The sequence below is a fragment of the Hermetia illucens genome, chromosome 1 (genome assembly GCF_905115235.1).
Source record: "Hermetia illucens chromosome 1, iHerIll2.2.curated.20191125, whole genome shotgun sequence".
NCBI classification, from domain to species: domain Eukaryota; kingdom Metazoa; phylum Arthropoda; class Insecta; order Diptera; family Stratiomyidae; genus Hermetia; species Hermetia illucens.
The window spans coordinates 14,070,377-14,093,114 of record NC_051849.1 but is presented as its reverse complement, the minus strand read 5'-3'; the positions used below and the strand labels follow the sequence as shown (position 1 = coordinate 14,093,114).

Sequence of the window (22,738 nt, the reverse complement as noted above, 5' to 3'; positions counted from 1 at the left end):
TGACTTTTCTATAGCGTTCTCGGCGCTTTGCAGACTGCTAGAATCCGTATTCCTGCAGTTTCGATGAACATCGCAACAGCAGCTTCCATGTAGGATTGGATGATTGCGTTTGTATCTAAATTTGACGTTGTCAGAGTTAGTATTTACTGCGAAGCCGGCTTAGATTCTGTGTTTTATTGACCTGAAGGGCAGCAATTTATCTTTCTAAGCATTGTCTTTTTCAAAGTAAGTAAATAGCGAGTGTAAGATCATTTCAAATTTTCAAAAAGTTGCGCTGCAGGAAACGGAAATAATTCAAAACGGACGTAGACCACTGAGTTATACGTTAAATGGCTTAACAAGTACATCAGATTTACCTTATTCATTTGTCGTATTTGCGATTTTATAAATCAAATCGAAAGAGGACTGCATGCCTGAATATTAGTGGGTTTCAAATTTTCATTATTTGATCATGTAGGAACGAAGAATTTCACAACATTATAAAATCCCGTCACTGCAGACCTGTCCAATAATTTTCCATATTATGACGATTTACTGAACTCCTTTGCAGCCATAGTGAAGAAGAGCATCTGAAACAGGAGCAAGCTACATTCTAGAATCTTCAAAACTTATGATAGCTGAAGCGCATTCCCACTAATCTTTAACAATAGCTCGCAGTCGTGCCTGACGCATTATGCCTCATACATGCTTCGGATCATTGCTGACTACTGTGTGAAGTTTAAATCCCCGTTCCATTTACTTTTCGTCGATTTCGAGAATGCTTTCAATGTATTTCGAGTGTTCAATGCAAGGGGAGCGTTCCAGACAAACTAGCAGCTATTATCAGAGCGAGATATAATGTCACGTACTGCATCGAGGTAAAATCTCAGAGGAATTGAAAGTCAGAAGCGGAGTACACTAGAGTTGCCTCTTGTCGTCGATACTTTTTCTACGCGTTATCGGTGATCACCTGAGAACCATAATATTACATGATATGAAGGTGAAACGAGAAACAGAGGTCAAATACTTGGGAATTACGCTAGACCAAAAATTACTCTGAAAGACACATGTCGGAAACACTTGTTGGAAAGCCACGAAGGCTCTGATGACTTGCAGATCCATAGCAGGAAAAAATGGGATTGCAGCCCGAATATACTGCAATAGCAAGGTCAATGATTACCTATAGAACGGTAATCTGGGAAGAAAGAACCCAGCTCAGCACACAAGCCAGGGAATTACATAAGCTGCAAAGGCTCGCTTGCGTGTGTATCAGTGGGGCAATGAGGACATGCCCAACGGCATCCCTGGAGGTTCTTCTGGGATTAACCCCTCTCCATCTGCACATACAGATGCGGGCAAGGAGGGCAATATTCAGGATGGCCGGTAGTATGAGTGAGGCGGGGAGCTGCCTAAATCGAAGGTGGATCGATATTCTTTCTAGGCGGTATCCCGAATTACTGATACCAAGGGATAACATGACAACGACGTTTCACTTCGATAAGAAGTTTGAAACACGTTGGAGTAACAAGGCAAACTGGGAGAGCGTGGCTGCGACATACGGCTTAAACCAGCAACGGATTACTTGGTACACTGGCGGATCCCTCACAGCAGACGGAGCGGGTGCCCGTGTTATTGGCCCAAGGAAAATGTACTTGGAGCCAATGGGTAGGTACACTAGCATATTCCAGGCGGAAATATACGTCATAGACAAATGTGCCTCCTATTTTAATCTACAAAGGAACTACAGGGGACAGAACATAGCTATTCTCACCAATAGCCAAGCAGCGACCAAGGCACTTAAGTCCAACCAGGTGAACTCTAAACTGGTATGGGAATGCCTTGAAAGACTGAATACACTCGGCTCGTCCAACAAGGTTTGGATACTTTGGGTTCCAGGCCATGCTGGGTTGGAAGGCAAAGAGGAAGCGGACGAACTAGCCAAGAAGGGAGCAGGGACGCCTTTACACGGGCCAGAACCCTTCTGTGGAATCGGAAACGGTTTCATGGCTATGAATCTAAGAAATGAAGAGGAACGGTTAAGGGAACTATACTGGGCGGGCCTACCATGGATGGAGCAGTCCAGGGTGCTTATTGGATGATACGAACCCATACGCGCAAAGGATTGCTTAAACCTCACCAAAAAGAATCTCCGAATTATAGTGGGAATTCTCACTGGTCATTGTCGGCTGAACTATCACCTAGGGAAGCTAGGGATATCTACGAACACTGCCTGCAGGTTTTGTGAGGAGGACGACGAAACCTCTATACACGTCCTGGGACGGTGTCCGGCATTTGTGCAAAGTAGGTCCAGGCATCTGGGAGAACACTTACTACCAGATGCAAGGCTGAAAAATCTGAAAGTAGGGAACATACTAAAGTCCCTAACGGTTATAGGCCTGCTTGAGATACTATGATCAATAGGTTCACTATAGCCAGTAAAAGGGGCACAATAGTTTTTCAAGGACGTGGCGCGACTTTCCCTTAACAGAATAATAGGATACTGTAATCCTGTAGTGTGCTGTTACGGTCTTGAATGAAATGATCTAACACATTTCAAGGCCCTGATCCAATTGGATTTTTGCGCTAACGATTATTATTATATTTATTTCCGGGTTGTCACAATCTCAATCAGATGCCGGATTTTACCTAATACTAGCACTAAGTGTCAAGTATTTAGGCTTGGACGATCCTACCTACTTAAAAACTAAAGGGGCGCTGGTGGTAGTGGCCGGTGTACCTGCAGCTGACAATATCATGGGAACTACAACCGCCCGCTCGAGACGCCAGATTTCTTTGATTTCCTGAGCCAGTGGCTCATAGTTCACCTTCTTTTCCACGTAATATCAATTATATACGCGGAGCAACCCGTCTTGTCAACTAACAGTACGTAAGGCTTGTTGTGTGCGGTATGGCGATAAGTCAGAACTTGCCGGTCCCAATACACGCTGTAAGCAGAACTATCAAGTACTGTTTGCGGCTCATATCGGTAAACCGAACATGTTCCCGTGATCAGCCCACGCTTGTATGCAAGGTTTTGATGGATAACCTTACATACAGCATTATGCCTGGTGATGCCATAACACTACAGCCATAAATGAGATGGTCGAACGTCTCTAACGCCGAACCACACATTCTTCACCCGTTCTTTCATGGTGAGCTTTTTATAAGCTAGGGTGGCGACCACGCCGTCCTGAATGGCACACATGAACCCCTCCATCTCAGCAAAGAGCTCCCCAGCATGGCTGCCAAAGACAATTCATGTGTTTACTTTGCACTGCCTTCCACTTTCATTCATCGATCTGCTCTTGATCCGACTTCACTCAACTCAGAGGATTGAAAGATCGATCCTTCAAGTTAAATGTAGTCAGCCCACAGTCTGCCTAACAGACAGCTGCATGCAAGGGACTCGCCTGCTCTTTGCTGTAAAAATAAGCGCGCAGCGAGTCGACTTGGCGATGATGTTGTGTCGCCACTTCAACCACTCCCGTACCTCCGATGTCACGAGGCAGGTTCATCCGATCCACGGCAGACTTTTGATGATGCATTCGGAATTTGGACATAGTTGTCCGTATCTGCCGCTGGACGTTTTCCAGATCGGTCTTTGTCCACGACAATATTCCGAATGCATGAGCCAGTGAAGGTATAGCTATCAATGCGCTTATTCTATTCTTCCCTGAGAGATGTGATTTCAGCACCAGTTTTACACGAATTCGGACAGCAGAGCATTCCTTGCAGAATTTCTAGGTACTTGTAGAAGTCTGTCTCGGTCATAGCTTCCATCTGAAGATCACCAATGCTATGTCCGGCATGCGGCTCGTGATTACCTTTGCGGATGGCTTGGATTCGACACTTGTCTAACCCAAACTCCATTCAAATATCACGGCTGAACATTTCTATTATTCGCAACAAACTTCTAAGATGGTCGTCAGTACCAGCATACAGCTTGATGTCGCCACTAATAATGGATGTTATGAATTTGTAGAGGGTTGGTAAGCAAGTAATCGGTTTTGTGTCTGCGGGGTCCTGCACCGTATCCTTCTTAAGAAATATCTGGTCTATGCAAAGGATCCATATCCGAGAATTTTATACACGCTCTTTGGAATTCGTTCCGAACCTCAGCGGAAACCTCAGCTGGACGGTGGAGAAGAGTGTTTCGGCGAGTACTAAAACTGTTGCCTGCAGTGCGACGTGGTGCTGTTGATGCTGCCGCCTCTACCCCCATCGACTCTCGGTCACCAGCTTCCCCGATGACCTCAAGTCGAACACGCTCCTTGACGGTGGCCGGGATTGTGTCGGGCCGGGCCGGGATTATTATTATTATTACTCTAGTACTACCCGTTACGGAATGAATAAAATATGGCAAAAATGTAGTTTGGTTTCGCATTTTCAACTTCAACTTTGAATTTTTCATAAAGAATAGGGTTTAAAACGTCAGCTGCCAAACGACGTATGACAAGCACATATACAGGCACCATCTGTTGCAAAAAAAAACGCAATTATTTTTTACTCAATCTAATAATTTTCTTTGTGATTTATTGAAGTTAACGGAAGGATATGGCCGCAGCGTCTCACAACATTCTACTGTTGGCCTATAGTGGTCAATCTGATTGCTTGTACGTATGGCAGGCTATGTGCTTGAAATCTCCGTTGGTACATAGCACAATCGTGATGCTCCTAAACGGGAACCGGAATCTTGCAGTCCAAATCGTTTCAGAAACCGGCTTCCAGGTCAAGAGAGCGCACCCTGCGGTAGCCTTCAAAAGTAACCTAACACCGAATTCGCGTCTGCTTCCACTTCCACTTGATTTTCCAGAGTACAAAAGCACATTGCCAATCATGGCTAGAGCGAGAGAAGTACTCTCGAGAGTACCACCATCAATTTTGCTTAGACCCACAATGTTCAGCTCATATCATTGGAATTCTTGCTCTAGTTGGAGAAACGAGCATTCTGAAGACTCGCGATAGTGTGGTCGCTGATCGTGCGCACATTCCAGAAACGAATTATAGTCCGTTTTCGATAGCCAAAAGTCTTCAGCATGCGGTCAGTCCCTAACTGAAGTGCTGTTGCTACTGAAAGCAATAAACTTTCACAATTTGCAAGTTGCTAGCCCTTAAATTTCTATCCCTTTTAGTTTCCTCTTAGGGAAGACTTTAAGTGTATTTTTAAGCCCCAACTCACAGGGCTCTTTTCACCTCTTTTACTTTACCAATTATCCCTCTCTATTTCATAATTCCCATCCCGTCCTTCATTTAGGTACAATACTTAACATATCCCGAGACCGGCTGATGGATGGACTGGCAGGATGGCAGCTAGACCGAGGACTTCATTTTAATTAGAAAAGGGGAGGGGGGGAAGTCAATAGTAGTTTTTCCACGTTTGGATGGATAGGAGAAGAACATCAGAGAGAATTCGTAATAAAACATTACAACTCGTAGGATTTTCCTTAGATAAGTTCTTCGGCAGTTTTCTTTGAAAATAGTGGACTGTGTAAAATTAACAAGCGAACGTTTTGCAAGTGAAAGTTCTGCTTGTGCCAGGTGAGGCGCAAAGAGGTGCGATAATTAAAAGAAGTTAAAGAAGAGGGATACCCCGCCTTTCATCATAATTCGTATGAGAATAGAATTTCTTTTTTTTTTAGTTGACGGGAGTACGATAAGGGGAGTTCGGTTTGGTCACAGAAGAGGAAGGATTGATTCAATCTCATCGGAATGTCAATATAGGAGTTCATCGGATTGTGAGAAGCTAGTCAGTGGAAGGAAAACGTCCATAGCGTCAGAGGATTGTGGCCGTTATTTTCTTTTACTGTTGCGAAAATCACGGATAATTTAGTGATGATGGTTGGAATCAAAGTTTCCTCAGCTGGACTAAGCAAAACTATCAGGGTCAACCTTATTGCCATACAAATTGTCAGAGTCAAAACCCTAAACTCGCCTGCAAAAACTAATAAAAGGCAATCTAAAGTAAAAGATTTTTTCACTTAATAATCTTTATAATTTACTTTCCTTATTATTTTCTGTATTATAAAATCTGTAATGATAAATTGAAATTGCACTGGTCGAAAGATCATCTTGAGTGGCCGGAAACGATCAAGAGGGAGGAGCTACCTCAAAAATATAAAAAAATGCTGAAATTGGCCGTGAATGTCCGCCGGCAAATTTTGAAGCTCCATCGAAGTGGTCCGTCGACACGTGCTTGTAAGCCTCTGTACTAGCCAGGCTCGGGAATGTGGGCGCGGGGGTCCTTCGAACATTTCCTCTAAATGTTCATCTCTACCGTGACATCTAAGCAACTGCCCCGTTCAGCTGATCCACTTTCAATCGATTACCCGGTCTCAGTCCCGCTAATTTCGTTCCCGGTCCATGGCATTGAACTTAAAAGTCCATGCCGGTTTAAGTGAAATTGGACTATAAAACTTAAGGGAAAGGGACCAGTTGTTGGATTGTTGAAAACCAGATAATTAAATTAGCTGCAGTATTAAGTATTGTATTTAAAAGAAGGAGCGGATGGGAATTGTCAAATAAAGAGGAAATAAAGGGGTAGAAAAAATGTGAGGATAAAGAAAAATATAGGCTTTAATATGAAGCAGCATACTGGAAAGTTTGGTGGAAATCTTACTATTATTGACAAAGTTACAGTACAGTGACTTATTTCTGTTTCTCTCGACTTTTGTCTCACCTTTGAAAATTTTTGTTTTGAAGTCCAATTTTCCATCAGTTAAGTGTCTTCAATTTTTCAGATGGAAAGTGACAATAACTGTTTGCCGGGGGATTCGACATTTTATATCCTTTCAAGATGTACAAGAAACTATATATATGAATTTAATACTGATACAAAGCAGTTTACTATATGCCCCCGTCGCCCTCCTCTATCTCGATGTGCGATAACAAAGTATAAGAATTTCCTCCATGTTATTACTGGTAAACGTGATGAAAAAGTGGTTGATGTTGGTTTGCTGTATGACATCAATAAAAAGTCATGGACTGAATACCATTGTCCAGTTGGTAAGGCACAATCTGAAGTTTGTACTGTGGGTGATCGAATGTATCTTGTCGGAGGCGTGAATAAAAACGGAGATGTGCAGAGATCGTGCTCCTTCTACGATTACACAACTGATCGATGGACCGATTTACCTGATATGGAGGAGCCCAGAGGTCAACCGGCTGTGGCCTATTATAGTAAGTCCTCAAAAATAGAAAATATACTTCGGAAATAGGCGCTCATTCTAAAAATTCCATCTAGATTCCTCAATTTATGTAATGGGCGGTTTCACATACCCCAGTAATCGCAAAGTTGAACGATTTGATCCCAGAGAGGGAAAATGGTCGCTTGCTGGTGGGGTGGACATATTTGGCGTCTTAAGTTCCGCTGTAGTAGGAGATACTATTCACATTATGAATACTTATGTACGAAAATATTGTAAATATGACCCTCGAACGTTAGAGTGCACGCCTTCCTCACAATCACGGTGAGTAAATTTCACATGGTCCATAATCAGTTTAACTTTGATAATTTCTATTTAGATTTGAAGGAAAACAATGGCTTGGGAGTATGCATAATAAATTGCATGTGATCCACTATGGCGGCATTGATGTTTATGACGAAGAATCTGAAAATTGGACAAATATTTTAAATCGTAGGTTTATAAAGTGTCCCTTTATTATTTGCTAGTGATGGGAAGAAAAAGTTACTATTTATATGTTTAAAAGCTATTAAATTTGTGGATATATTGTAGCTTGAGCGTTACTATTTTCTCCTGTTCATCCCTGGATTATAGGGAATCCATATAGCCCCTTCCTTCTTGTTATTTTTCCCCGCTTCATTTTTAAGGACATTGTGCTTCATTCTTCCACCTCGGCGACCGCTCCGCTTTTAAATCCTTCCAATTATCGCTCTAGAGACGGGTACCTTTTTTCAGAATCCTAACAATCATCCCTTTCTTCCACTCCCTGGGAAAGGTCTCAAATTCCCAGGATTTCCGAATAAGTGTAAGTAGCAATTCTGCCATTAAGAATCGAGAATCTTAAGCTGCTCATCATCATCAATTAAGAGCCATTAATGTCCTTCTCCGGACCATCGAAATATTTCCGGCCACTTATGAGTTCTTCCGTAATGTGGTAGACGGTGTGACCATCAGGTGATGATCCCTTTCGAGGCTGACCTCAGCGTTGCTCTTGTTAGGGACGTCCAGATCCATTGATCCGTTGATTGCAATATGGTTTATCTAATTGTTCATATGCTGTCGATCGGTTGAAACCCACCTTAACCTTGTAGCAGGCTTTAGGGTCGAAAAATGTACCGACAATGACGGAGCAGTGGCAAGGGTAGAAATCCACAAACTTCTCACCATTATTTTTACGGTCACTAGGAACATGTTTCTCCGTGATACTTTTAAATCAATGTATTGTAGGAGCTTGTGGAAATCAGATCACCCACTACTATAGCAATGTCACTTCTCGAAAACTCCTGGACTACGTTGAGTTGTTCATAGAAAACCTCCTCCTCTGCATCAGAACCCTCTATGCGGAGAGTTCTGAATGTATTTCATTCTGGACCAAAATCTCGCTATCAGTATCTCTCATGCTTTTTGAAGCACACTAGCACAGTGCCGTAAGCCTTACCTCGTTCAAACCAGGAATGTCCAGCTCGTAGCGCTAGAACTCTCGCTTAATTTGAAAGCGATTCATTCAAGAAGAAGAATTGAAATTTCTAGGTTGCTGGCCCATAAATTTCTATCCCTCTCTAGTCTTTTATGACAACCAGGGAATTCTTAATCTTTAACTATACACACGCAGAGGAGCCTTGGCTTTCAAAATAATTTGCCTCTAAAAATCTTGGTCGGTCGGCCGCATTCTACAATTTCGAAATTCTCAGAGCCTGCTGTTGTTGTCGTGTCTATCGTGGCTGGTGCTCAGAGGTGGCAGTGAGGAAGACGGGGTGGCAACCCTGTCTGCCAAACCAAAACCAAGTGGCCAAGGAGAACCTCCATAGTGGTGGCACCGGGAGACGCTGTACCCACTTTGGCTTGCCGGCCGTGATGCAGTAGGCGAATACTCTAAAGGCCCGAGTCTGCACGGGGACTCATCTGAAGTGGCAATTTGGTCACGAAACGTTACCAGGGGTATACTGGTACCATGGGAACCGGGATAGCCCCTAGACACTCATACTTCGGGTGAACTCCTGTTGTATGTGAGTACAGCTCGGTTGTTTGCGTTTGGTCCCCTAGTGGGAGTTTCATGGGGGTTGTGATTATGCTCAAGCGAGAAGAGACCTTCGGGCCTCGTCGTAGTGTTGCGTTTCAACGCGGGTGCCGTACTCCTTAGTTCGGTAGAGATTTAGGTATGTCTTGCATCCACCAGTACCAAGTACCATGAATGTTAAGCCATGCACTTGGTGTAGACTGGTACCGTTGTTGCTTGTCTCAGCGGGGCTTTGATTGTGGTCACAAAATCAATCCGTGTCCTAAGAAGACCGTGGGATTAAGTCTTCCAGACAGATGCTCACGTAAAACCGTCAAGGACTTAACTGTCTATCGTGTCTTTCATGTTTTTCATCTTCATCCCGAGGGCATGTGGATTCTTGCGTGGTCCATATGCTCCAAATGGGGTGTCCCCTACAGTTTGTGAAGTTTGATTAGAATGGGTGCAGTTGGATTGTCAAAGATATTGTTCAATTCTACGTTGTGCCTGATGCCAGTCTGACCCCTACCGTATCGGACCAGGTATGCATCATAGAACTCAGTGCTTAGAGATCTTAATGGTATTTTGAAATGCTTTTGTTATGGTTCAAGTTTCACAGGCGAACAGTAACACAGGTCTGATGATAGTTCTGTATATGTAGAAGTTGCTCTGGTGATAAAAACTCTCATATATATGTATGTATATATCTAATAAGTCTATTCGCCTCGGCCGCCTGGTAATGGGGGTGCAATGAGGCTGATATTATTTGCGTACGCTACTAGCTGGTTATGGGAAGGGGGAAACTTACCGTACAGAGTCCTGGGTAGTGGACAACTTGGCCACCGTGGCATCTAATGTTGCAAGTGTTTTAGATTTGGGAAAGGAGATGTTCAAGCGAACACCGAGAGCCCCGGCAACAAAATCGAAGAAAGATGAGTTGAAAGCAGATCGCTGGACGACAAAAACTGGAACAACAGCAACCAAATGTGTTCAACAGGAGCGACAGCAGGAGGTGCTCCAGCAGTAAGATCTTTGCCAATGCCAAAGATCATAAAAGATAAAGCGGAGGTAAATGAATGCCAAAGGTGGAGGACTATTTAAAACCAGCAATCCGGTTGGGATTCATGGAGAGCAGAGCCCTGATTTAGAGGAATTACCCTTTATACAGCTTGGTGCAAAAATAGTGAAGCTGCCCGAGCCATCAAGTACAAGCATAACCTGTACCAAGTCACAATATTGTAAATACGGTGAGAGCTGTTAGAGTGTACTACAACAAATCGTAGCAGGATGAACGAAATTCCAAGAACAGGTTGAAACCTGCTGCCCTAAAGATGTCACAGGCGATCCAAGTGACACCTAATCGTATTGCCATTAACTTGCCACTAAACAGAAAACAGGTCCCCCATATGTGAGGCAAAATCCAAGGTAGTTAATAAAAAGGCAAAGAAGAAAGCAAATTCGTCCAGAGGCAATGGTGATCTCCAGTAAAGGCAATTTGTTCTACGCGGAGATATTGAAAAAGTTCAAAGCTGACCCCGACCTAAAAAATGTCAGCAAGATTTGAAGGTCCCAGAAGGGTGACCTCATGTTTGAGCTGATAAAATCCTGCTTGGAAAAAACTGATGGCTTTCGAATCCAAGTTAAGTAAGAACTCACTTGGGGAGACTGTCACAGAACGGGCCCAAAAACATATACAGTGCAACGATATCGATGAAGTGACATCTAACGGAGAAATTTGCACTGCCATGAAGTTCTAGTTGGGGGAATTTGGCGAGGAGTCCATTGTCAGCTTGTGAAAAGTCCTATGGCCTGCGATTACCCATGGCCGCAGCGCAGAAGTTGTTAGTGACCGGAAAAGTTCGAAACGGATGGGTTGTTTGTCGTCTGAGACTCGCGTTTGGACATTTCGCGAAGGCATGAACCAGCGGCATTGATCGGTCCGATCGGTACAGAAGGTGTAGAGAGAAAGGCCATTTTGCCAAAGTGTGCAATAGGGACCCCAAACGTTTATTGTGCGAAGGAAGGGAGGGACTGCATTACCGGCATATTGCCGGAAGTTCTAAATGCCCGGAATTTAGGAAGGCGCTGGTTTCATTGAAAAATTAGATTTATTCAAATAAACCTTAATCATTGCAAGGTCGCTCAGGATTTACTCGAGTAGACTGTCTACGAATCGGAGGCAGAAATTGCCATCATTAGCGAACCCTATAGAAACCGTCACGGTGGCGTATGGGTTACAAATTCGACTGGTGGAACGGCGATATGGGCGTGCGGTCGACAAGCCATGTACTGGGGGTCAGAGGGATAGTGACTTTGTGTGGACGAGAATAAACGGGATATATGTGTGCAGCTATTACACCTCACCAAGTTTGAAACTGCCCGAATTCAAGAAAATGCTTGACAATCTTCTTCGCGATGCAAGGGGTCATAGTCCAAGGGTGATTGCCGGTGCCTTCAACGCTTGGGCCCTTGAGGGGGGTAGCAGAGAAACAAATGCAAGGGGGTGCAATCTATTAGACGCTTTTGCACCGTTGGATATAATTCTGACCAAGGGGGTTATGTAAACACCTTTCAGAAAGGGAGGTCTGCTTCAATCGTATATCTAATCTTTATTAGCTCTGCATTGGCGCGTGGTATGTTCTGGGGCGTCAGCGAGGATTACGCCCACAGCGATCAGCAGGCAATCTTCTTTGAGCTATGGGTAGGGCCACAGAACAGAGAAATATCCGAAATATCCGAAACCAAGAAAGATGTCAGACTGATCTGCAAAAGCTTTGGATGAGCAGACCTTTATAGAGGTGTGGCTAGACCAATCTAATAAAGCCGGCGCTTTTACGGAAGGAGCCATGTCCATGCCTAGGAGGTGCTCATTCTCCAGTAGAAGACCAAACTGCTGGTGCAATACTGAACTGAGCCTTCGATCAGCCTGCCATCGAGCCATAAGAGTGGCTTAGAGGGCGGTAGGCAGAATCGACCTGGGGTAAAAAGAGTGCGCCTGTAAGGAAGCCCGCAAAACCCTCAAGCTCACCATCAAGGGAGCAAGAGGGGATGCTTTAAGGAGCTCTCGTGTTGATCGTTCTATAAATTGTTCTAAGCTTTGATTCTCAGTTAACATGTTCTCTTCTATTTTTCAGATGGAAAGCGACAATAACTATTCGCTGGGAGATTCAACATTTTATATTCTTTCAAGATGTACAAGAAACTATGTATATGAATTCAATACTGATACAAAGGACTTTGCTGAATTACCGTCACGCCCTCCACTATCTAGATGTGCCATAACAAAGTACAAAAACTTCCTTCATGTGATAACTGGTGAACGTGATGAAAAAGTAGTAAATGTTGGTTTAGTGTATGATATCAATAAAAAATCATGGACAGAATACCATTGCCCAGTTGGGAAGGCACAATCTGAAGTTTGTACTGTGGGTGATCGAATGTATCTGTTTGGAGGTATGAAAGATGACGGATACGTGCAGAAATCGTGCTCTCTCTATGACTACGCAACTGATCGATGGACCGATTTACCTGATATGGAGGAGTCCAGAGGTCACCCAGCTGTAGCCTATTATAGTAAGCCCCAAGAAATTAAAAAAAAAAGATTAGCATTTATTCTAAAACTTTCATCTAGATTCCTCAATTTACGTTATGGGCGGATTTTCAATTGCAAGAAATTGCAAAGTTGAACGATTTGATCCCAGGGAAGGTGAATGGTCGGTTGCTGGAAGGGTGAATATATTTGGTGTGTTAAGTTCCGCTGTAGTAGGAGATACTATTCACATTATGAATAGTTATACGGGAAAATATTGTCAATACGACCCACGAACGTTAGAGTGTACGCCATTTTCAGAATCACGGTGGGTATATTCCACATTACTTAATCAGTTAAACTTTAATAATTTCTATTTAGATTTGAAGGAAAACAATGGCTTGGGAGTATGCATAATAAATTGCATGTGATCCATTATGGCGGCATTGATGTTTATGACGAGCCAACTAATTATTGGACAAATATTTTAAGTCGCAGGTTTGTAAAGTGCCCTTTTATTATTTGTTAGTAGTAAAAAGAAGAAAAGTGATTATTTGTTTGTTGAAAATCTAATAAATGTATTTGTATATATACATTTTCTATAGTTTCAATTTTAGTTCTTCTATTATAATTTGAATTAATTTCGTTTTGTGGGGTAAAATTCGAACAAAATGAAAATGTGAGTATTAGCATTTGTTGAATCATCAAACTATGAAGAACTTGTCAGGATATTTATCAGTCCAAGCTGCTAGGTTCTTGCTATTCTGATGTGCCTCACATAAAAGCAGCAAAAAAAAAAGAAATCCAGAACAATCGCCAGCTTTGGGTATCTACAGTATCATTCCTAAATAATTTGGGAAACTGGAAACTAGACGCTTCAGGTAACACATCGTTCAATAAGTCCCGGGACTAGTGTAGAAATGGCGCTAATAATGCCATTTATATACCAAGGTTCAGAAGTACCAACCTTCAGATAAGATGTGTCAAAATTTGATGTAATTCGAAACATAACCAAGAAAGCTATAGCGCTTAAACTGACGCTACCTTTACAATCGTGAAAAAATGGACGAAAACGAGTTTTGTGTGTTGATAAAACATTGTTTTCTAATGGGGAAAAAACACTGTTCAAGCTCAGCAATGGCTTGAAAAACGTTATCCGGACTCTACTCCGTCGAAAACAACCATTTGTCGGTGGTTTTCGACATGAAACGCGGTCGTGCTGATACAAATGATGCGGAACGTTCGGGTCGGCCAAATGAGGGAGTAACTCCCGAAAACACCAAGCAAGTATTGAAAATCGTGATGAGTGACCGCAAAATGAAAGTGCGCGAGATAGCTAAGATGGTGAACATATCAACTGGTAGTGCATTTACTATTTTCCACCAAAAATTGGCTATGAAAAAGGTTTTTTCTAAATGGCTGCCGCGTTTGCTCACAATGGAACAAAAGCAACAACGTATCAATGATTCGGAGAGCTGTTTGGCACTGTTTACTCGCAATAAACAGGATTTTTTGCGTCGATAGGTGACAGTGGACGAAACATGGATTCACCATTTCACTCCGGAGTCAAGTTGGCAGTCAGCTAAATGGCGTACGACCGGTAAAAGCCTCCCGAAGCGTCCAAAAACACAACAGTCGGCCGGCAAAGTGATAGCGTCCGTATTCTGGGATGCGAATGGTATAATTTTCATTGACTACCTCGAAAAAGGAAAAACCATCAATAGCGACTACTACATGGTGTTATTGGATCGTTTGAAGGCCGAAATAGCGAAAAAAACGCCCACACATGAAGAAGAAGAAAGTCATCTTTCATCAAGACAACGCACCGTGCCACAAGTCAATCAAAACGATGACCAAATTCAACGAATTAGGCTTCCAACTGCTTCCTCATCCTCCGTACTCGCCGGCCAGCGACTGCTGGCTCTTTGCGGATCTCAAAAAGATGCTCCAGGGAAAAAGATTTGGCTGAAATGAGGAGGTGATCGCTGCCACTGAGGCACATTTTGAGTCAAAAGACAAATCGTTCTACAAACATGGCATTGAAAAGTTAGAGAAGCGTTGGAATGATTGTATAACCCTTGAAGGAGATTATGTTGATGAATAATAAAGAATTTTGCCGATAAAATGTTTTCATAGTTAGTCCCGGGACTTATTGAACGATGTGTTATAAAAGGTTTGGTGCTTCGCTATGTGAGGAACGATGAGTGCATGACATTCCGTGTATATAGTTAAAAATTTAATTGACCTCGATTTCTTAAAAAGCCGGAAGATATTGTATTGATAACAGACAACCTAAAATGCTTCACACTAGGACTTCAATATCCAATAGTATTAACAAATATGAAGGAGTTAACCTACAACAGATACAAAAAGGCTGGGCTGTAGTATTTCACTCGAATGTCAATTATTCTCGTTAATTCTGACGTCAGCATCTTATTTGCATAAGATTTCATTTTTTCATTTTATTTATTTCCAATTAGTGTCTTACATCTGATACATTTTGCTTAAGAGTAGCTTAGAATTAGCTTAGCTAGCTTAGAATTATTAGAATGGGTGGCTATACATTGTTTGGCCTAACCGACCTTCTCTGTAATTAACTTTATTGTGTAAAAACAAACTGTAATTTACAACGTTCCTTGGCTTTGTATTTATTTTCAAAACTGCGTTCGCACTAATGACGCGAGAAGGTTTTATTTTACTTACTTACACCTACCTTATTACTACTTTTTTACTACTACTTATTTCTACTTACATAAATACTTAATTCTACTATATACAATAGCACTTAATATTCATATAGTACTTAGCCTCTTTGCACTCCTACCAGGCAAGGTGTGTCGAAGAGGGACAGGATTATCGAGTTTAGGTCAGGATTCAGTATCTGGCACGGCCTAAGGAAAGTCGCTAGTGGGATTGTTTTGCCCTGCTCATGCAGTCTTCTAATTTTTGGGTTTGGATGGTTATCAAGTTTATTGAAAAACCGCTCCGTAATGTTGAGAATATATTCTCTAATGGGGTCTATATTCGATCGCCGGTATACTATGGCGTTCCTGCCGCACTTCTTAGTCTTCCAATTGTAAGACAATCCAGTGCAATGTCTTAATACACGGCGTTTGAAAGACATGAATTTATCCATGGCTTTCGAAGAGCAAGTGATCCACGAAGGGGATCCGTAGCATATGATGGGCCTGATGAGAGTCTTATATAGGATCAGTTGGTGCTTAGACCCACTTTAACCTTCCTGTGGATGGATCTAGATCCCCAGTATCTAGATTTCCTCCTGAAGATACAGACTTGTGCCTTGGTTGAGTTAATTTTGATACCCCAGCTTTGGTAGTAGTAGCAGAGGTCAACTAAGTAATCCTCTATATCGCTAACTGCCTTGTCTGGGCGAAAATTAGAGGAGTAGACACGTGTGTCGTCAGCATACTGCATAAGTTCTGTACCGACCTCAGGGGAGGGGACATCAACAGTGAAAATGTTGTATAAAGTAGGACCAGAAATGGATCCCTGCGGCACTCCAGAAGTAACCGGCAAGAGATCGGAAATCTCATTTCCGACACTGACGTAAAAATGTCTATCCTCGAAGAAACTGATGACAAGTCTGATCGTCGGGATTGGGAATTCGTATTTGATCAGTTTATAGATTAGCCCATTTATCCAGACGGAATCAAAGGCCTTTTCTAAATGCAGAGCGCAAGCTACCGTGGGTTTGTTATTGACGTTAACTCTGCTGGCCACAGTATCGTGGAGGTAGCTCAGGGCGTGCTACGTTCCGTGTTTAGCACGGAAACCGAACTGATGATTTGGAATAATGTTAAGATGGCAGTGTTGGACCAGCCCTATGGTCCATGCTCTCTCAAAAAGCTTCCCCAGGTTAGATAGAAGTGAAACGGGTCTGAAGTTTCTAGGTTCACAGGAGACACCTCCTTTCCGAATGGCTATAATTTTGGCTATTTTCCAGGTAGATGGGAAGTAGCCATTATTAATGCAGTTATTAAAAACCGCAAGCAGGAACTTAATGGAGGCTACTGGAAGATTTTTTAAGACGAAATTCGTAATTCCATCTGGGCCTGCTGTTGCATAAGATACGACCCCATCTACGTTACGCAACGCGGCACTACATTCAGCACAACTGCAGCAACGCGACATGCCTACACTGCACTAGCGCGGCAGCCACCTACAAACAACTACATACTTTGACATTTTAACAGGTGGATATAAACCAAAACTGAAAAATCGTAGCAGCAAGAAGACGCTACACAAGAGCTGAAACTGCCTAGCCAAGCCTTGACGTTTAGCGGGACGAAAAATATAGGGTCCGGTGAGCGGGCCTTGTTAGTCAGGATCCCAATTGCTTTCTGCGCAACATCATTGATATTGGTTCCCATTTGTGTGTTGGTATTAGTCCATCTGGCCACGTTTGATGTAGAAATTTTCCAGCTTGGTGCCGAAACCAATCATAGAAAGCGGCGATCCGAATAATATTGAAATGACACTTAATCAATTTCGTATTGTATTTATGTATGTTAGCATTGGTTGTTTATAGTTGGTTGGTTAGTTACATGGATTTGCATACACAGAATGCTATAGAAGCACGACACAATACATTAACATTTGCGCAGAATACTCTGCGATCTTGACTCAACCTCAAACCGGATGATTCATTTTTTGTCCGACTTATTTTTTGACAAGTTTCACCTCCTGTCTATAGTCTTCTTGTGTAGCAGTCAACTGAATTGACTGAATTGATATATGGAAATGGCACGCGACGATGCCAAATATTCTCTGTCAGGCAATTCAGCCGCGTCGCGTCGCCTGGCTGAATGTCGCGTCAGGCAGTGTTGTTCAAATGTGTATTAATATCTACAAAACCATATAAAGATGTTTTTTTTACAAGCAGTGCAGTTTGCCACCGCGTCGCGGGATGAGGTCGTGCCTTTATTATGCAGTAAATTTGCGCGAAATTGAAAAGTTTGAACTGCTATCACTTTGACACTAGTAGCCGAATTTTGGTGCAAGTCGTGGTTAGAATGAACTTAAGGGTTTTTTTTTTTCCAATTTCTAAAAGTTGATAATATATTATTAGTACGTTTATTTGAGCAGATATAGAAATGCGACATATTTTGCGGCCTAGATTTCATATAAGCGTAACAATGTGATTTTTGGGTTGGGTAGTTTCGGAAAATGAGTCCTGTCCCAAGTGTGCACATTTTGACTCGTTACTCGCGCACTTTACAATCCATGTCAAAACTAATATTAGTACTAATCGAGGCGTTTCATTTGATTTTATGAGTGAAGATGGAAATCTTAATAAGACGCTGCTGCGCCAGGTTGCAGAAGTGTGTGGGATTCTCATTAACTAAAATCACCCCCACTTCTCCACCGATATCTCCGCGGGACCACGGTGAAGTATTACTTCGCGAGGAGGGTTTTGGTTTATACCAGCACAACTACGAGCTCGTTCCAGTTGCTGCAGCTTTTCCTGTATCGCTATTATTGTTGCGTTTATCCACAAAATTATGTAGTCCGATAACTGCGTTGAGGGCGTTGTTTGACCTCCCTCTTTCATTCGCCAATCTCGGACAGTGGAACATAACATGCTCCGCATCCTCGCGTGTAGCGGCGGATTCGGGACAGTCTGGAAACTCATCCAATCCAAAGCGATGCAAGTACTTCCTATATCCATCGTGTCCCCTGCGATAAACAAACGGCGACTAGATTTTGGCCCTCCAATATTAGACATAATCCTTGCTACAGATGAGCTAGCCTTTGCTGCCTTTTCGTGCGCATAGTCCAGGGGCCTCTGGAAGCCTAACTTGGCATCGATCATTACCCCCAGGTATCTAATAATCGATTTTGACGGTGTTGTGCGAGTAGTAATAAAGACCGCCTTCGTTTTATCTTCTTCTTGCTTTGATGACATTAATGGTTTCACTTGCATACAGTTCCACGTCCTGGCGGCGTTTAGCAACTACTACCACTGCCAGGTAGTCTGCAAAACCAATCAATTTTGCCTCCTTTGGCATGCGAAGACCGAACGCTCCGTCATACATTATGTTCCAAAGCAGCGGCTCCTGTATTGAGCCTTAGGGAACACCTGCCATCACAAGATATTTCTTCTACCCGTCGTCCGTCTCGTATCAAAGAAATCTCTCCGAAAGGTAACTCTCGATTATCCGAGCTAAGTAACGAGGGACACCCAGTTTAGCGAGGGTGCCCTTAAGCCAACCCCCGTTAATAATAATAATAACAATAACTTTGACATTACGGAGGTAGGGGCGTGGTTGACGTGGCGGCACAACATCATCGCCAAGTCGACTCGCTGCGCGCTTGTTTTTACAGTAAAGAGCAGGCGAGCCCCTTGCATGCGGCTGTCTGTAAGGCAGACTGTGGACTGACTCCACTTAACTTGAAGGATCGATCTTTCAATCCTCTGAGTGGGGTGAAGTCGGACCAGGAGCGGATCGAGGAATGGAAGTCGAAGGCAATGCACGGTAAACACGTGAATTGTCTTTGGCAGCCATTTGTCGATTGGCATCTGTCGAACAGGTGGCTGTGTGCTGGGGAGCTCTTTGCTGAGACGGAGGGGTTCATGTGTGCCATTCAGGATGGCGTGGTCGCCACCCGAGCTTATAAAAAGCTCATCATGAAAGAACGGGTGGAGAACGACCAGTGCAGAATGTGTGGTTCGGCGTTAGAGACGTTGGACCATCTCATTTCTGGCTGTACTGTTATGGCACCGGTGCAATACATCACCAGGCATAATGCTGTATGTAAGGTTATCCATCAAAACCTTGCATATAAGTATGGGCTGATCACGGGAACATGTCCGGTTTACCGATATGAGCCGCAAGCAGTACTTGATAGTTCTGCTTGCAGCATGTATTGGGACCGGCAAGTTCTGACTGATCGCCATACCGCACACAACAAGCCTGACGTACTGCTAGTTGACAAGACGGGTCGCTCCGCGTATATTATTGATGTTGCTATCCCCCATAATAGCAACATTGAACGGAAATACGTGGAGAAGAAGGTGAACTATGAGCCATTGGCTCGGGAAATCAAAGAAATTTGGCGTCTCGAGCGGGTGGTTGTAGTTTCCATAATATTGTCAGCTACAGGTATTGTACCTAAATCCCTCACGGCTTCCCTTGATGTCCTGGGACTTTCGCACAGTCTGGTTCAAACCATGCAGAAGTACACCATTCTGCATACGTGCTCGATGTTGCGGGGGGTACTCGACGGATTCTCCCACTGACCTACCACCGGCCACCACCACCAGTGCCCCTTTAGTTTTTAAGTAGGTAGGATCGTCCGAGCCTAAATGCTTGGCACTTAGTGCTAGTATTAGGTAAAATCCGGCATCTGCCGAGATTGTGATAACTCGGAAATAATAATAATCGTTGGCGCAACAATCCATGTTGGATCAGGGCCTTGAAGTGTGTTAGAGCACTTCATTCAAGACCGTAACGGTATACTCGGAGGCAATGTGGTCAGCATTGCGCTCGCCCAAGATTATTACCCTGATTTGACTCAGGTACTCATTCACAGCTGAGTCGACTGGTACCCGACGTCAAATCACGATACAAATTCCACTACCACCAGTAGGATTTGAACCGCGACCTTCCGTACGGCAGCCTTGCGCTCTAACCACTCAGCTATCCGGACACGCCGTTGGCTAAGTTAAAGGCATTTATGACATCCAGCGTCACCACCACGCATCACTTAGCAGCGGCTGATGCCTCCCGGGCCAGGTCTACGGCCGTTGCAATGACATCGACTGTGGACCACACTCTGCCAAACTTGCACTGCCGCTTCGATAGACCACCCGCTAGCTCGATGAACGGAAGCAGCCTGTTATATATCATCCTCTCCAACATCTTTCCCATAGTGTCTAAAAGACAGATAGGGCAATATGAAGAGCTACTCCAGGTGTTTTTTTAGGGTTTCGGTTGCCTTTTCCACTGTGCGGGAAATACTCCGTCCAACATACACGATTCAAAAACACTTATGAAACATGTCGGCTTAATTTTAGCTGCCATCTTCAGAGCTTTGTTCCGAATCCCATCCTATTCCGGAGCCTTATTATCCCCAATTCGTCCACACATCTCCCGTAGTTCCTCCTTGGTAACCCCTGGGATTGTGAAGACGTCCTGTTATGGGAAAATAATTGCGATTATTTTGAATAAGAGTCACGAGCACATCAATTGGGGTGATTTTCGTTTAGGAATCTTGTTCATTACAACCTTTTGAGCAGCGCCCCACGAGTTCGTATTTGCCTCAACGTGCAACTGCTTGTAGCAATTCCACTTACTTTCCCGTATAAACTTCTTAAGGCTACTTCAAAGATCGCGGCATTTCTTCTCCGACTGCCGATGCTCTGGCTTCCCTCTGGTCCTTTTACAAAGCCCCCTCGGTCGCAGACACGATGCCTTCAACAGCGCGATTTCTTTGTTCCACCAGTAGTTTGGTTTCCTATCGTCGTGGAACTTCCGTCGCGGCATTGTAGAGTCGCATGTTACCCGTTGACATAACTTTCTCATTTTTCCAATGCCGTTCAATTCGTGTCGTAACCTCCTTCTAAAGCCGGCAGGAATGTCTCTTCCTTGAAAGCTCCAATGGACCACCCAGCTATCCTGGTTTTTCCGCCCCTTCCGTCCCTTATATCGAGAAAGTTCACTCATCCGCCAGACTATCCCTCTCGCCAACGAGATACTGGTTGATAGGCCTCTGCCTCGGAAAGATTTCAAGCAGGATTTGGCCCCTTGTGTTCGTCACTTGACTTCCCAAGTCTAAAGCCCACGCGGTGAAATCGCCAGCAATGATTTTGAAGCTGTGGCATCTCCTTATATTACGCTAATGTTACTGCTATTGGCATGGGGGTTTCTGACTGCTTCTGCGTATGTAAGGCTCTTGTGTGGGTGGTAATAATTGGGTTGACTGCACCAGAAATCACGTTATTGGGTGCCATGTTAAGATGAGATGAGGAGTGGCAGATGATCGGACACTTGAGTTCTTAGTAGGAAAAATTGTGAACTCTTGGTAGGCTTGGCGAGGACAATTCTCCGAAGAATGTTTGACCCCCTTCAGGAGAATGGATGCTTCCGTAGGTTATGTAATGGTGATATTTATGAATGACACCACGATCGTTTGGTTGCGGATAAAATCCGGCTCAAAGATTTTGGTAGGCGGATTACTTAATTCGAATCTGTGAGGATGATCCAGCTCGAAAAGTATATATTTGCGATAGAAAAAGGAAACGTATCAAACCCTGCCTCAGTGTAGGTACAGGACTCCCAATAGCTGTTAGAAATATCGACCTTAACGCAAAACCAGTAGAGCTCCTTATTAAGGCAGGCCTAGATGGGGCTTCGTTTATTGTGTCGTTGATGATGAAACAAAATTCTAAGAAATATAAAGTACTACTATCTGTGAGCTACAAATAATGGCATTTAAAATGCAATGAAAATATATTTCATCTAAAACTGGAAAAGACTATAACTTTGAGATCGTTGAAAATTTCTCCTATCTGGGGTTGAAAATCCGCGCACCACTCATCATAGGGTCAAAGCTCTTATTGTACAAAACAATGATCTTGCCAGTCCTCATGTATTCCTCAAAGACCTGGGTTCTTAGCAAAAAAATGGGAACTCTTGGGCGCGTTCGAGAGAAGAATCCTCCGAAGAATTTTTGGCCACCTACATGAGGATGGACGATTACGTAGTCTACCTATGCGCGTTACAATGGCCGTCTGGTTGTGAATAAAATCTCTTAGCTCAATAGGTTGCTGTGGGCGGGTCACCTAATCCGTATGGATAAGGATGATCTAGCCAGGAAAGTCTATAGAGCAATATCAATGGTAGTAAAAGAAAACGAGGCAGATCCTGCCTGAGATGGAGCGACGGCGTAAGCCAAGATGCCAGACAGTTTTTAGGGCTCAATAGGGGGTGTCTGAAATTCCTTATTGAAGCGAGCCTAGACCGGATACCGGTTGTTGCGTCGTTGATGATGATAAAAATTGAATACATTTTTGTATAAGGTAAATTTTAT

General features: G+C 43.4%; 1 protein-coding gene across 3 annotated transcripts; it reads left to right on the top strand.

The window, feature by feature from the left end:
• Positions 1-79: 79 nt before the first annotated feature.
• Positions 80-13,296, top strand: LOC119660186 (kelch-like protein 13). Of its 3 annotated transcripts, XM_038068621.1 has the most exons (7): positions 140-225; positions 6,717-7,155; positions 7,220-7,445; positions 7,501-7,613; positions 12,291-12,729; positions 12,788-13,013; positions 13,067-13,296. In XM_038068621.1, the coding sequence occupies exons 2-5, from the start codon at positions 6,717-6,719 to the stop codon at positions 12,305-12,307; spliced, it is 795 nt and encodes a 264-aa protein (XP_037924549.1). In that variant the 5' UTR covers positions 140-225; the 3' UTR covers positions 12,308-12,729; positions 12,788-13,013; positions 13,067-13,296. The 3 variants fall into 3 exon arrangements, with proteins under 3 accessions (XP_037924541.1, XP_037924532.1, XP_037924549.1); XM_038068613.1 differs by lacking the exons at positions 12,291-12,729; positions 12,788-13,013; positions 13,067-13,296 and having other exon boundaries at positions 80-225; positions 7,501-7,669; XM_038068604.1 differs by lacking the exons at positions 6,717-7,155; positions 7,220-7,445; positions 7,501-7,613 and having other exon boundaries at positions 106-225.
• Positions 13,297-22,738: the final 9,442 nt, after the last annotated feature.

Excerpts from the sequence above, each read along its gene's own strand:
- LOC119660186 (XM_038068604.1), top strand. The coding sequence starts at position 12,291 with ATGGAAAGCGACAATAACTATTCGCTGGGAGATTCAACATTTTATATT. Across the intron at positions 12,730-12,787 it reads CCCAGCTGTAGCCTATTATA|ATTCCTCAATTTACGTTATG; the intron begins GTAAGCCCCAAG and ends ACTTTCATCTAG. Across the intron at positions 13,014-13,066 it reads ACGCCATTTTCAGAATCACG|ATTTGAAGGAAAACAATGGC; the intron begins GTGGGTATATTC and ends ATTTCTATTTAG.